Source organism: Nomia melanderi, chromosome 1 (assembly GCF_051020985.1).
Source record: "Nomia melanderi isolate GNS246 chromosome 1, iyNomMela1, whole genome shotgun sequence".
Taxonomy (NCBI): Eukaryota; Metazoa; Arthropoda; class Insecta; order Hymenoptera; family Halictidae; genus Nomia; species Nomia melanderi.
This window is the reverse complement of record NC_134999.1, coordinates 16,300,946-16,314,245: the sequence shown is the minus strand read 5'-3', so window position 1 is coordinate 16,314,245 and position 13,300 is coordinate 16,300,946. Positions and strand designations below refer to the sequence as shown.

The window sequence follows — 13,300 nt, the reverse complement described above, 5'->3', positions numbered from 1 at the left end:
TACAACGTCGCTTTTGAAAATATCGAGTTCGTATTCATGTTTGCATCTTGGAAAAATATAAGAAAGCGCTCGATTAACTTTGTAATTAAATAATCAACCTGCGACGCTCGGGTCACAAAAGACCCGCCCGCCGAAGACAAGGGTTAAATAATATCGCTGAAATATCTGCATTACGGTGCATTCTCTTACGTCGAATGATTATGGTTTCATCTCGATATTTGTTGGGTTGTTTTCACTCGTTCAACATAAACGATTGCATATAAAAACGGAAGGTATGGGTCAAGCATGTTTGTACGAAGTATTTTTTCCCAAACTTTCATCAATGTTGACGTATAAAAATTCCGTGTTAGCCTTTATTAAACGAATGCGACTCCTCCTACGAGAGAACGATCACAACAAATGAATTTCACGAAAACAAAGATCTCACACACAGAATTTCACCGGTTCACCTCGTGCAATCAAACATACCACAATCGATAAAGGAGGCAAAATATCAAAATTATGGTAAAATTAAAAATAAATAATAAGCATGAGGAAATATCGTTTGTAGTCGATAAAATGAATAAATCTATTTATATTTTTATATAAAACAAAATTGGGGATGCTGCAGTTCCACAGTGCTTATGCGCGAGCCGCCACTGAAAATCATAGCTATTAACCCCTTGCCCTACAATATGGCGTTAGACTCGTAGTGAAGATTCCAAATAGAATTTAACAAACAGCAATATCATTCAGTTCATTCGAATGTAAGTTTACCTTAGAGCAGACGTTGACATAGAATAAGAATTTTCTCTTGTTTCCAATAAATTATCAATAACAAAGTAGTTAGTTCGATCACAATTCAGAAAGAAATCATAAGGCAAGGGGTTAATATTCGTTAAAGCGTTCAGTAATTAAGAGACGACTGTTTAGGTGGTAATGCTTTTAGATTTTGTTCGACTGCTGTTAACATTTGTTCTCTTTATATGTCACTCTTAGATCATCCCGTACACGCACCTGCATCTCGGGGAGACCCGTGGGAATGTGAATTCCCGCCGTCGAAAAATTACAAAATCTCACCGGTTAACGGTGTTTTCAATCTGTACGCTAGCGAAGAAGATTTTGTTGAGGGAAAACCGATTCCGTATTCGTATCCAGATTTGGCGGTTTTTGTCAGGGACATGAATCTCCTCTGTACAATGATCGCCGACGGCCCCTTGAAATCGTTTTGCTACAGAAGACTGAGTTACCTTTCGTCAAAATTCCAATTGCATGTATTACTGAACGAGCTTAGGGAACTTGCGAGCCAAAAGGCAGTTCCGCACAGGGATTTTTATAACATCAGAAAGGTCAGTATAGCAAAGACACGTACAATGGGATAGGACACGCGTTAACACTTTGACTGCCGCGTCTGTTTTTCACGGAAACTTGGACATCAACCCTTTGCACTCGGAAGTTTTTCATTAGAAATGTTTGAACATTTTCTGACGAGATGAAGATATTTTGTGAAACGAAGAGAGATCACACGTACATTGAGGAACAAAGCTGTTTTATTTCAATAGTTTTCAAATTGATGCATTATACGAAGTTATTACACAGCAAATTTTATAGTTTCACTGTGTGACATTAAGTGATGAGTCACCTCTCGAGTGCAAAGGGTTAATTTTCTTGGTGCCGTATCGAGCAAACCGAATTTTGTTGGATACATGAGATATAAGAAAGATAGTGGAGCAATTATTAGGAAGAATCTTGACTTCTCAGTTTCTGGTTAAGGAAGAAAACCGTTTCGAGTGCACAGAAGTTTTAATGAGTGTTTACGTGGCAGACAAAGTGTTGAACTGAGTAGTTAATCGGTGGAAAGCTACATTGAAATTGTGAAAGTAGTTGGTTTTTATTTAGACATTTGTTTTTATTAATCTGGTAACAGGGAAAATTAACGAAACACTTTTGAACACTTTACACATGTAGTATCTCTTTTCACTTTTATAAGTAGCTTCAAAGGCTAACGTTATTAGCGACCATAATTTAGTCTTCTCCCACTGAGAAATTCAATTTTTAAGTTAACTCTTTCTTTCTTACTTCAACGTTATTAGTATATGTACATTATACTTTTTACATGAAATTATAGATATTCCAAATAACATTACATCTAGACCAACTTTTGTCACGCAAGCTTAGAGAACTACTAAACTAAAAAATTCAAAATCGTGACTGGAATAATAGATGAAAAAGAATATTTGAAAAATACATAGAAAATCCTAGATTTTCGAAACACAACTACCATTTAATTAGACAAGTGGGAAGATTAATATTATTTAGTGGTCGTCTAACTTAATGTCTAAACATAAGAATTTATTTTTACAAACAATTCAAACCAATCCGAAAATATACGATTACCATCGATTACGAATAAATCACCATTGTTTCACTGTAATTGTAGGTTGACACACACATTCACGCAGCCTCGTGTATGAATCAAAAGCACCTCCTCAGGTTCATTAAAAAGACCCTGAAGAATCACGCGGACGAGATAGTAACGTGCTCAAAAAACGGAGAAACTATGACTCTCCGAGAAGTGTTTCAGTCCATGAATTTGACCACTTACGACCTCAGCGTTGACATGTTAGATGTACACGCAGTGAGTACTTGCCGATACTTTAGCCGCGAATCAGACGAACGCATAATTTAACACATTGACTACCGAGGGCTAGTTCACTAGTCCACATGTGTTAGCCATGTACCCCAAGTCTATTATACAAGTCATGTAATCTACAAGTAAACTAGTTCTTGTGGTATTGCAGTTGAATGAAACTGTCTACCTCAATCACAAGTTTACAAGCTGTCAAAATTACATTGAACTATCAAAATAAGTTTTGTATCACTCTTAAGTATCAATGTAACAAAAATAGTATTAATTAATAATAAAAATTGTAGATATAATATATTAACCCTTAACTTACTCGCCCATAAGATGTTATATTATGGTAAATATTTTTGTCAGTGCATGATCAACAAACCAATGATGTAATAAGTTGCAATATTTGATAAAGAAAACTACAACGATGATAAATAAATGAAATGAAAACTAAATTCTTTCCATGTCCCCATTCGGCCCTTTCGGCTGTTAAGGGGTAAAATGTAAATATTTGAAAAAAACAACAAAATGATATGAATAATAGTAGCTTGGGGTACGAGGTAAGTTTCCATATTTTCTAGCGATAGTCAACGTGTTAAGAATGCGTGTGATTCTCTTTTTGTAGGATAGAAACACGTTCCATAGATTCGATAAATTCAATGCCAAGTATAATCCGATCGGGGAGAGTCGGCTTCGCGAGGTCTTCTTGAAAACGGACAACTATCTGAACGGGAAGTTTTTCGCGAGCATTATCAAAGAGGTTGCCAGCGATCTTGAAGAATCGAAATACCAAAACGCGGAGCTGCGTCTCTCGATTTACGGTAAAAACCCCGAAGAATGGGACAAATTAGCGAAATGGGCTATTCAGAGCGACGTGTACTCGGACAACGTGCGCTGGCTCATTCAAATACCTCGGCTTTAGTAAGTTACTTTTGCCCTTTCACGCTCGTGATCTTGATTTTTCGAAACTCCGCTCGACAAATTTATTAACCCTTTCCACTCGACGATGCTTTTCACCACGAATATTCATTACTTTCTGATGAGACATCGGTGATATTTTTCGTAAGTCACACGACAAAATATCTTACATAAATTAAGGGACTATTTTATTTCGATGTTCCATGAGTTGATGTGTTACAGAAAATTTAAACTAGAACTGCCGAGCACTTAAACTTATAATTTCGCAACGTTAAATGAGATGGTTGCTCTCGAGTGCAAAGGATTCTTATCAAAATTATAATAATATATGTTTTTAGCGTCTTCGTAGATTCATTACAGTACTCAAATGAAGGTATTTATTTATAACATCACTTCGGATATTTAACACTTCTAAGATATTAATAACTGCAAATAAGGAAACTTATGCTCATGATACGAGTGAATGGATTTCATATGTTTTACACTTTCTTTTCGAATTCATTTGTCTTATTTCTTAATTATGAGACGGACCGAAGAATATTTCACGCATGTATTTTTTGTCGGCAATCGTTCATATTTAAGGGATGAAAACAACCTTTCAAAAAAAAGGAAAAAGAACGTGAAAGTTATTTAATAAATTATCTTTAAATGGGAATTATTTGAATATAAACATTATAGTCATAGAATTGTTTTCACAGCACATAAATGATGTGCCCTGTATTTAGTTCCTATTATTTTATATTGTTATTTTTATTTTATTGGTTTAGAGAATTATTGGAATTGTTATTTACTTCCAGTGATATCTTCAAGTTAAACAAACTGATGACAAACTTCCAGGAGATTTTAAATAATATCTTCCTTCCTCTATTTGAAGTAACAAATGATCCCGATTCTCATCCAGAGTTACACAAATTCCTTCAATATGTAAGTCATATATTAAACACATGCATTACCATGAAACACGTTAATAATTTAAACATCGTCACAGGTGATAGGATTTGATTCGGTTGACGATGAAAGTAAGCCTGAAAATCCTTTATTTGATAAGGATGTTTGCCCACCGGCAGAATGGGATGACATTGAAAATCCTCCCTATGGATATTATCAGTACTACACTTATGCTAACATGACTGTTTTAAATCATTTTAGAGCGTAAGTTATTTCATGTGAATCTTTCTTATTTATTTTGATAATATGTATGTGATTTAGATGCACTGTCATATTTTACAGTGAACGAGGTTTTAACACCTTCGTTCTTAGACCTCATTGTGGTGAAGCAGGTCCAATTCAACATCTTGTGTGTGGTTACATGATGGCAGAGAATATTTCCCATGGTCTTTTACTCCGAAAAGTTCCAGTACTGCAGTACTTGTACTATTTGGCACAAATTGGGATAGCTATGTCACCTCTCAGTAATAATTCTCTCTTTTTGAACTATCATCGCAATCCTCTTCCAGAATACTTAGCTAGAGGTTTATGTATAAGCTTGTCTACAGATGATCCACTTCAATTCCACTTTACTAAGGTTAGCATAATTCTACTTTGCATATATTTATTTAAGGATCTACTTCTTGATTTCCATTGGTTTATATATTATTCATATTTCCGTACAGGAACCTTTAATGGAAGAATACAGTATTGCTGCGCAAGTATGGAAACTCAGTTCATGCGATATGTGTGAACTAGCACGTAATTCAGTACTTATGAGTGGTTTTCCACACAAGGTATGTATTCCATGTAAGTACATACATATGTATGTATGTATGATGAAGTAATGGTCCTTTTTGTCCTTTATTCGTAGAGTAAACAATACTGGCTTGGACCAAATTATACTAAGGAAGGAGTAGCTGGTAATGATATTACCCGAACAAATGTGCCAGACATTCGAGTAGCCTATCGTTATGAAACTTTAGTCGACGAGTTGTCAAACATTTTTAAAGTCGTTGAAAAACCTGAAGCCGTTCCATTTTAACTTTAGTCGAAATATGTATATTACTTTATGACTGCAAATCGTATCCACAAGATTCGATGAAATTCTATCGAAAAATATTTAAAACGCGAACTATAACTAATCATGTGATTTATGCTAACGATCTTTGTGAACCTTAAATGATTCCTTTGTAAAAGGTATTTCTTTTATTGAATGTATAACAATATGAGAATTATTTTTTTAACAGTAGTTATAGAACCATTAAGTGCAATTTAAATGATATCCTTTGTATGCCACGTATCAGTTTATACACTGTCAATAACTTCTAAGCGTACCATCTGTATATATTGATAATTTGAAAATTTTCTTTTCTTTTTACATCGTCAGATATTTCAAGCATGGAAACATATATTATCCCATATAAATATAAATTAAGTTACAGGGAAATATCTTTTATTCAGATCCCAGAATTTTGATATAAGACAAGGATAAATTAATCTGAAATTTTTCACACACGTTGACCAATATGTTAATAGTTAGGTATTAGATAGGATTAAAGTTTGAACTGCTCCAATTTTTAGTATCCATATTAAATCGAATATTATTATATAAATTCAACTAAACTGAATACTGTATTAATTTTATGTTATAAATGTATGATATACAGTAAAGAAATAATTTTTTATGCCTTAGTCGCAGTAAAAATTGTCAGCCCAACTTTCAGAATTTAGTTTTAGTTTCTTATCTTTTTGTACATTTATACAGCCTGTATGATATTTGTTTTTAACATGTGTCTTTAACTTGTAAACGGATAGTTTTTTTGTAGATTATACATGTATACCTTATCATGTCTGTATGGTATTATTTTAATGAATGTGTAAACACAAGATTTGAGTGTACTAAATTGAATATTCTGTACAAATCAATCATGAAGGTATGATACAAAAAATTATACCATTTACCTTTAAACTATTAGCATGCAAATAATAAAGTATTTCGTTTCTTGAAACAATTTTTCCATCAACAAGCTTTTACTGGCAAATGTGTAATAATAATAATAACAACAAAAACAACAATAATAATAACAACAATAACAATAATAATGTACAAGTATATATGCATACTATGTCCTAATATTAAACACAAATTGTTACTAGGTAGGAAAAATGTATTTATTGTACATACTATATTCTAAAAAAAAAAGAAATACACTTATATTGTTAAAATGGATGTGTTGTTTATTAAAAAAGGCCGCGCCTTTATTGCAATTGTTTTACGTGATATGTTAGTTATACAATTTAATAATCAACGGCGTTGATTGGCATGGACTCTCTAAACAAATCGCTGTGTCACACATGTGATGCGTGGTTGTGAACGTGCTAATTAGAACTAATACTTGTAACATAATAATTAATCAAGACTATGTTGTTAAAAAATCATAATATTAGAATATCAATTGTGGTCAAATGTTTATTTTTATTATTTCTTATTACTGTCCCTATCAAAAGAAGACTATTATTTTCAAGTACCGGGGAAACAAAGTTCTACTGTTTCGCAAAAATTGGATAAAAAAACTTCATATCTATTTTCTTCCAAAATCGCAAAATGCTACGGCGCCGCAGTGGGATTATGTCATAATTTGTGTGAACTGTTGTAAGTAAATAATTGAAGTGTAGTTTAGTGATTCATTTTTTTTTATTAATTCAATACTAAATTGAAAATAAAAAAATCAGTTTACAAAATTAATTCTGTATAACATACAATTGTGAATAAAGTATAATTTAAAAGTTTTAAAAATATTATGCTTGTTTTATCCATATTATCATTTATTATTGGACCTTCTTTGTTTCTTCTTTAGGGCGTAAACTTTCTGCAATCTTTGGTACTATTTCTGTAAATATCACAGTTCCTACAAAGACTAGGATCGTACCAATCCAATGGTAGATTGTGAAAGGATTTTGAAAGTATATTATAGAGAAAATTAATGATAAAAATTTTCGTAGTGTTAATACTAGCGTTACTGTAAGAGATGTGCATTCTGTTGTTAATACAAACACAGAACTAATGCACATGTATCTAAATTAAATGTTAAGGTTACATTGCATATAGTAAATTCAATTTTTTTAGTTTAAATAAATTAATTAAATAGTATAATTGTAAAAGGATACTGTGTAAGGACATTTCCAATAAGATATACAATTAATTTTGGCACATGCATATTGAGCATTGATATCTTCAGTGGTTCTGAAGTAACTGCATATGCAAAGTGTTCCCAAATATTGGGAATTAATGTTAAAAAGAATGGCAGGGGCAATAAATGCTGAAAAGATATTAGACATTAGATATTCTATATACATTTGATAGGACAGCAATAAGGTAACTGTGTACATACCGTATAATATAATGCTTCCATTGCATTTTTTCCATATTTTTTATGTAATTCTTCTTGGTAAATACCCATTCTAGCAGAAATAAATAATGCAATTGTTAATAATGATATACCTAATGCCCACCAAAAGAAATCTTCCCATGGAGTTGTAGGTACTTGTTCAACATTTTTAGCTTGTAGTGATTTTATTTCTTTACTACTAATAATTGTACAAATTGCAATTCCAAGAGTAATCATTAACACTGATAAATATTTGCTGAATACATATTTTTTCTTTAAAATAATAATACCCATAATCATATTTGCTATCAAGGAACCCTAGGAAAATATAAAATATTAATTACATTTCAAGAACTTAAATATCAGGGTACTTCAACCTTGAGTACTCACAGCTCTGAATATCATATGCAATGGCATAGGTATATTAAAATCAAATGCATAATTGTTGCAAACGTTTGTCAGGAAAAACATTGTTACTAATACAAAGTAATCTTTTATTCCTATATTGGGTTTTACAGTCCCACATTTTGAAGTAAATAAAAATCCTTCGAATGAAATAAAAAGGAATTGTGAAAATGTAATAAGATTTCCACTACCAGGATCTTCTCTGAAAGAAGATATTAATACCATTTCATTAATACTAGCAGAAATATTTAAACTTAACAGAACGTTCAAGCATCACTTAAATGAAATTTCATGTATTTCTATCTTTGAATTTGACAATAATGGAGAGCAAATGAATGTTCTGTTATAAAACAATATAAAAATAATTATTCGATATTTACTTTACAAGAAGCTCCAGAAAAACAACATTGCTGCAACAACCGATGAAAACGCATGCAATTGCAATAGCTGCATTCATGTTTGGTTAAACTTTATTTAAAAAAAAAGTTAACCTAAATCACTCAAGCACCAGCGTATTTTCTTTTCGATTTTACTACTCTATATGAAAACCATGGCACACTTTGGTTAACTGGTTTGTAAATTATCGTGAACTCGCTATATATGGTAATATAATGTATCACATAAACGTCACATGATTTCTCCCATTGGCAAACGCAATAAGGCCTATACTGTTCTTTGAAACCTGAAACGCTACTCGATCATGCGCAACCACATTTTAAAGAACTTCACTAACACTATCTTATATAAGATAAAATTTATGTAACTCTTAAGTGCACAATGACGAGATAAAGTTTGCGTCATTACTCTTAAACGCCGGTAATAAATATATTGTTCTCCGTTTTCAAACTGATAACATTTAATTACAATTTATTTTATTATATATGTATTATATATATATTATACCGAACGTTGTGAATCATATAGAAAGGGGGTAGATTTTTATGCAAACTCATGTTTCTTGGAAGTTACTCACACACAGAGGAAAAAAATATATTACACGTATAAACTCCAGAGTTCATCTACGATAAACTATATTTTATATCATTTTATATTTTTCTTCCTTTTATGAAAGTATTTCTTATGCTATAATCAGATCTACATAATGAGATTAATGTAATATTTAATTTAAATTAATGTTTTATGTAGACACAATAAGGAATAGAATAAAGATTTTTGTATAGCATAAGCTCTGTTGATACAAAAATAAGGCCTTAGGCATTTCCTTGTTATTTATTTTATAAATTACCATACATGTCAAATTATTTATATTAATACATACTTCAATAAATTAAAAATAAATGAAATTTGTATTAATTATTAATACAGATTAAATTGTATAACTTTTGGAGATTTTTCTATGCAATAAATGTATTACAATTTAGCCAATAATTTACACATTGCTTATCAGTACAATTGTAACAATATACAGTGGTATCTTGACTTACGAACTGCTTTGCATACGAACTTGGTTCATATTCCATTTTGACCTATATATACGGACTTAATTTCGAGAAATAAACTGTGATGCTATAATCCCGAGTTATAATATAAAAACTGAATTTCAAAATAAGAACTTTGAACTGGAACTAATTAAATTCATATTATTCTTATCATCCCATCGAGAACACGGTCGACCGGCTTTTCAAGTTGGGGGGCAAGGGGAGACGTCAACACGAACGCTCGATCCGATTGTTATGCTGTCACAGTTTTGGCACGTTTTCGTACTAGTCGAGCCGCGGGACGGAGAAAGCAGACAACTAATAACAAGGTCGTGCCGAAACCGAGCCGTCATAACAATTGGTCCGAGCGGGGCGAGTGGACGTCTGCTCTGAATCCTGTGCACTTTTAACCCTTTATAGATATAACGGTTTCTAATCGGAAAATTGTTGCAATATCGTTTAGTACTTTGGTGACCCACTTTTACAACAGCTGGTATAAGTTTTAGAAATACATATTTATTTCACATAGTTTAATAGAAGAAATAATAATAATGAGACTTTAGAAAACAAAAGTATATTTTATTCGCTGTTGCTAAATTTAAATCGCGTAAATTGAGATCGCGCGTAGAAACTACTGTGTAAAAAAGAGGCTCACGTGAAAAAAGTCCGTGTAAATCGAGGGTCAGATGTGTATATATATATTATTATAAACTATAATATAAATATATAATGTATACTATATATAATTTATACATAATATATTTATATATACATATATATATTATATATTTATATATTTATATTAAATATTAATTGTATTAAATGCTCGGTAGTTCTATTATAGTAGTAGTATTATATATTATACGGCACTAACGTAACAGGCAAATAATACATGTATGGGAATAAGAAGGATAGAGATAGTATGGATGCCAATAATGGGTTATGTCTAAACTAACCAGTCCATATGGTCGGCGGTCGTGGTTACAGAACTGCAGCCTTCATATAGCTAGACTTTTCTACGGGATTGCTGTTAGAGAGAGAGAGAGAGAGAGAGAGAGAGAGAGAGAGAGAGAGAGAGAGAGAGAGAGAGAGAGAGAGAGAGAGAGAGAGAGAGAGAGAGAGAGAGAGAGAGAGAGAGAGAGAGAGAGAGAGAGAGAGAGAGAGAGAGAGAGAGAGAGAGAGAGAGAGAGAGAGAGAGAGAGAGAGAGAGAGAGAGAGAGAGAGAGAGAGAGAGAGAGAGAGAGAGAGAGAGAGAGAGAGAGAGAGAGAGAGAGAGAGAGAGAGAGAGAGAGAGAGAGAGAGAGAGAGAGAGAGAGAACTCGACGCTGGTTTAAACGAACACCAAGAAAAATTTATTTCACCGACGGGTACAGTGTGAACGTAATTTATGCAAAAACACAAACACAGAATGTTAGATTTATGATAATGTTTGAACTATTTAACTTTACAATATCACTTGCACGGTCACTTGATTAATTAAATTAAGTAAGACTGACGATAACTCGCGAGAGAGGCTACGTCCGCACGTCCGAGTCCTTTCGCGTCCTGATGAACAATAGAACGATATTCTACTATCTCAAACTTCGCGCGCATAGCCGCGACGGCGCCACATTTTCACGCATTATTCGAGATTTTCTGTTAAATATATAACTTCTGATTTATAAATAATAGGTTTTGTTATTCACGATTAACACAAAGAAGAATTGAATATAATAATTATTAGAGTTCTGTTTTCTTCGATGTCGGTAATTATATTTGAAATTATGCCGCCAATTGCTTGGTCCGATTTCAAATTCGGACCGTTCGTGTAGTTCCACTTGTTCCGATGTTCCTTGTTCATTGTTTACGTGACGTGGTGGTACTAGTTAGTGGTTATTGCCGGTTGCGTTGAAGTGAAACGTATAGTAGTTTCAAACTGTTTTGTTTAGTTGGTTCTTGTAATTTTTAGGAAAAAAAACGTTACAGCCATGTGGCACTCTACATTTGACGATGTGCGACGGATGAATAAACGACAGGTAAATAAATTCTTTAATTTTCACCGCTCTACGTTTCGTTGAACAAGCGCATATGGTCGGCCAAACAGAATATGGGAATTTTATAATTTTTACTTACAGTTTCTGTATCAAGTGTTAAGTTTTGGTATGATCGTTTCGTCCGCGTTGATGATGTGGAAAGGATTGATGGTTGTAACAGGCACTGAAAGTCCGATTGTGGTTGTACTCAGGTATGTCACTACTTAACCTATCATCTTTTTAACGCGTCCATACACGCGAGTAATTTCATATTACGGTAATTCCATACTTTATGTTTATTCAGACATTCAATAAATTAGGGTTAAAACTTAGCATACGAAAATATTTTATAAAATGTTTATTTCACCGAAATTATTTCAATTTTTGTTAACTAATTCATAAATAATCATATTTCTATAAACATTTATCGTATAATAATGATAAGAATATTTACATAGGGATTTTGAAGTTATATTTTATGAAAAAACATTAAAATTATATTATTGTTAAGTATTATTAGAATAGTTTATGTGTAAGTTATATTATTAATGCATTATCCTTATGCATTTTATACCTGAATGTTATAGTGGTAGCATGGAGCCAGCATTTCACAGGGGGGATTTATTATTTTTAACCAATTACCGTGATGAACCAGTCAGGGTAGGAGATATTGTTGTCTTTAAAGTTGAGGGTAGGGATATTCCAATTGTACACAGAGTACTTAAGCTACATGAACTGTAAGTATTAACTGAGTGTTAAGGATAGCTGTGTAAGATTAGATTGTGTAAGGATAGATATAAGTTAAGATATTGAAAAAGTAATCCATTTTAGGAATGATGAAGAAAATACTGTTAAATTTCTGACGAAAGGTGATAATAACTCTGTTGATGATAGAGGTTTATATGCAGCTGGTCAGTTGTGGCTAACGCATAAAGATGTTGTTGGTAAAGCAAAGGGTTTCTTACCATATGTGGGAATAGTCACTATATATATGAATGAGTATCCCAAATTGAAATACTCAGTGCTGATGTTTTTGGGAATGTATATTTTTGTACACAGGGAGTAAGCATATTCCACATAGGAAATTATGTAAAATAGACTGATTGAATCTATCTATTGAAGAAAAGTGCATTGTAAGATTAAGTGCTGATTGGTTATTCAAATACATATGTAGAGCTGTGTACAATATGATTTGATGTCTTGTTAATTTCATACCATTTGAGGAACCTTCTGTATGCAAGGAGAGTCAGCACTGTAACAGTTCTGCACAAGTGTCTTTACATTTTCAATAATAAGAAAACATTAATGTGTGCATGTAAAGCTTTAGTACCTTTGTATTGTATTAAAAGAAAATGTGCCACCAGTGGTATTATTAAATGTACAAAACACTTTATTTATAGATAATACACTATTGTTGTTTTGCCAAACTTCATTAACTTGACTAATGAAACAATACAATTTTTTCTTTAGTATAATTATAAAGTATTTCTTCCAGTATACCACATAAGGTCTCATTAAAAATACACTAGTATTCGTATTCAAATGATGGTATTCGAGTTATATATATATATATATATATATATATATATATAT

At 32.2% G+C, this 13,300-nt stretch overlaps 3 protein-coding genes across 15 annotated transcripts in view; 2 read left to right on the top strand and 1 right to left on the bottom strand.

Annotated features, from left to right (window-relative positions):
- Nucleotides 1–6,688, top strand: part of AMPdeam (AMP deaminase) — a 47,175-nt gene extending 40,487 nt beyond the window's left edge. For all 13 annotated transcript variants that reach the window (XM_031982571.2, XM_031982570.2, XM_031982573.2 and 10 more), the window contains 8 exons: nucleotides 979–1,328; nucleotides 2,420–2,617; nucleotides 3,240–3,535; nucleotides 4,330–4,456; nucleotides 4,521–4,684; nucleotides 4,763–5,057; nucleotides 5,146–5,256; nucleotides 5,334–6,688. In XM_031982571.2, the coding sequence (XP_031838431.1) occupies nucleotides 979–1,328; nucleotides 2,420–2,617; nucleotides 3,240–3,535; nucleotides 4,330–4,456; nucleotides 4,521–4,684; nucleotides 4,763–5,057; nucleotides 5,146–5,256; nucleotides 5,334–5,504 (1,712 nt within the window). In that variant the 3' untranslated portion in view covers nucleotides 5,505–6,688. The remainder of the gene's footprint in view (nucleotides 1–978; nucleotides 1,329–2,419; nucleotides 2,618–3,239; nucleotides 3,536–4,329; nucleotides 4,457–4,520; nucleotides 4,685–4,762; nucleotides 5,058–5,145; nucleotides 5,257–5,333) is intronic.
- A 450-nt stretch (nucleotides 6,689–7,138) lies between these two features.
- Nucleotides 7,139–9,075, bottom strand: Efr (ER GDP-fucose transporter). The gene is made up of 5 exons (XM_031982584.2): nucleotides 8,637–9,075; nucleotides 8,242–8,458; nucleotides 7,855–8,169; nucleotides 7,631–7,782; nucleotides 7,139–7,538 (listed from the first exon to the last, which is right to left on the bottom strand). Exons 1-5 carry the CDS (start codon nucleotides 8,711–8,713, stop codon nucleotides 7,292–7,294), a joined length of 1,008 nt encoding a protein of 335 aa, XP_031838444.1. The 5' UTR covers nucleotides 8,714–9,075; the 3' UTR covers nucleotides 7,139–7,291.
- A 2,443-nt stretch (nucleotides 9,076–11,518) lies between these two features.
- On the top strand, nucleotides 11,519–13,027 carry twr (signal peptidase complex catalytic subunit SEC11 homolog C twr). The gene is made up of 4 exons (XM_031982478.2): nucleotides 11,519–11,710; nucleotides 11,810–11,919; nucleotides 12,295–12,444; nucleotides 12,539–13,027. The coding sequence occupies exons 1-4, from the start codon at nucleotides 11,663–11,665 to the stop codon at nucleotides 12,771–12,773; spliced, it is 543 nt and encodes a 180-aa protein (XP_031838338.1). The 5' UTR covers nucleotides 11,519–11,662; the 3' UTR covers nucleotides 12,774–13,027.
- Nucleotides 13,028–13,300: the final 273 nt, after the last annotated feature.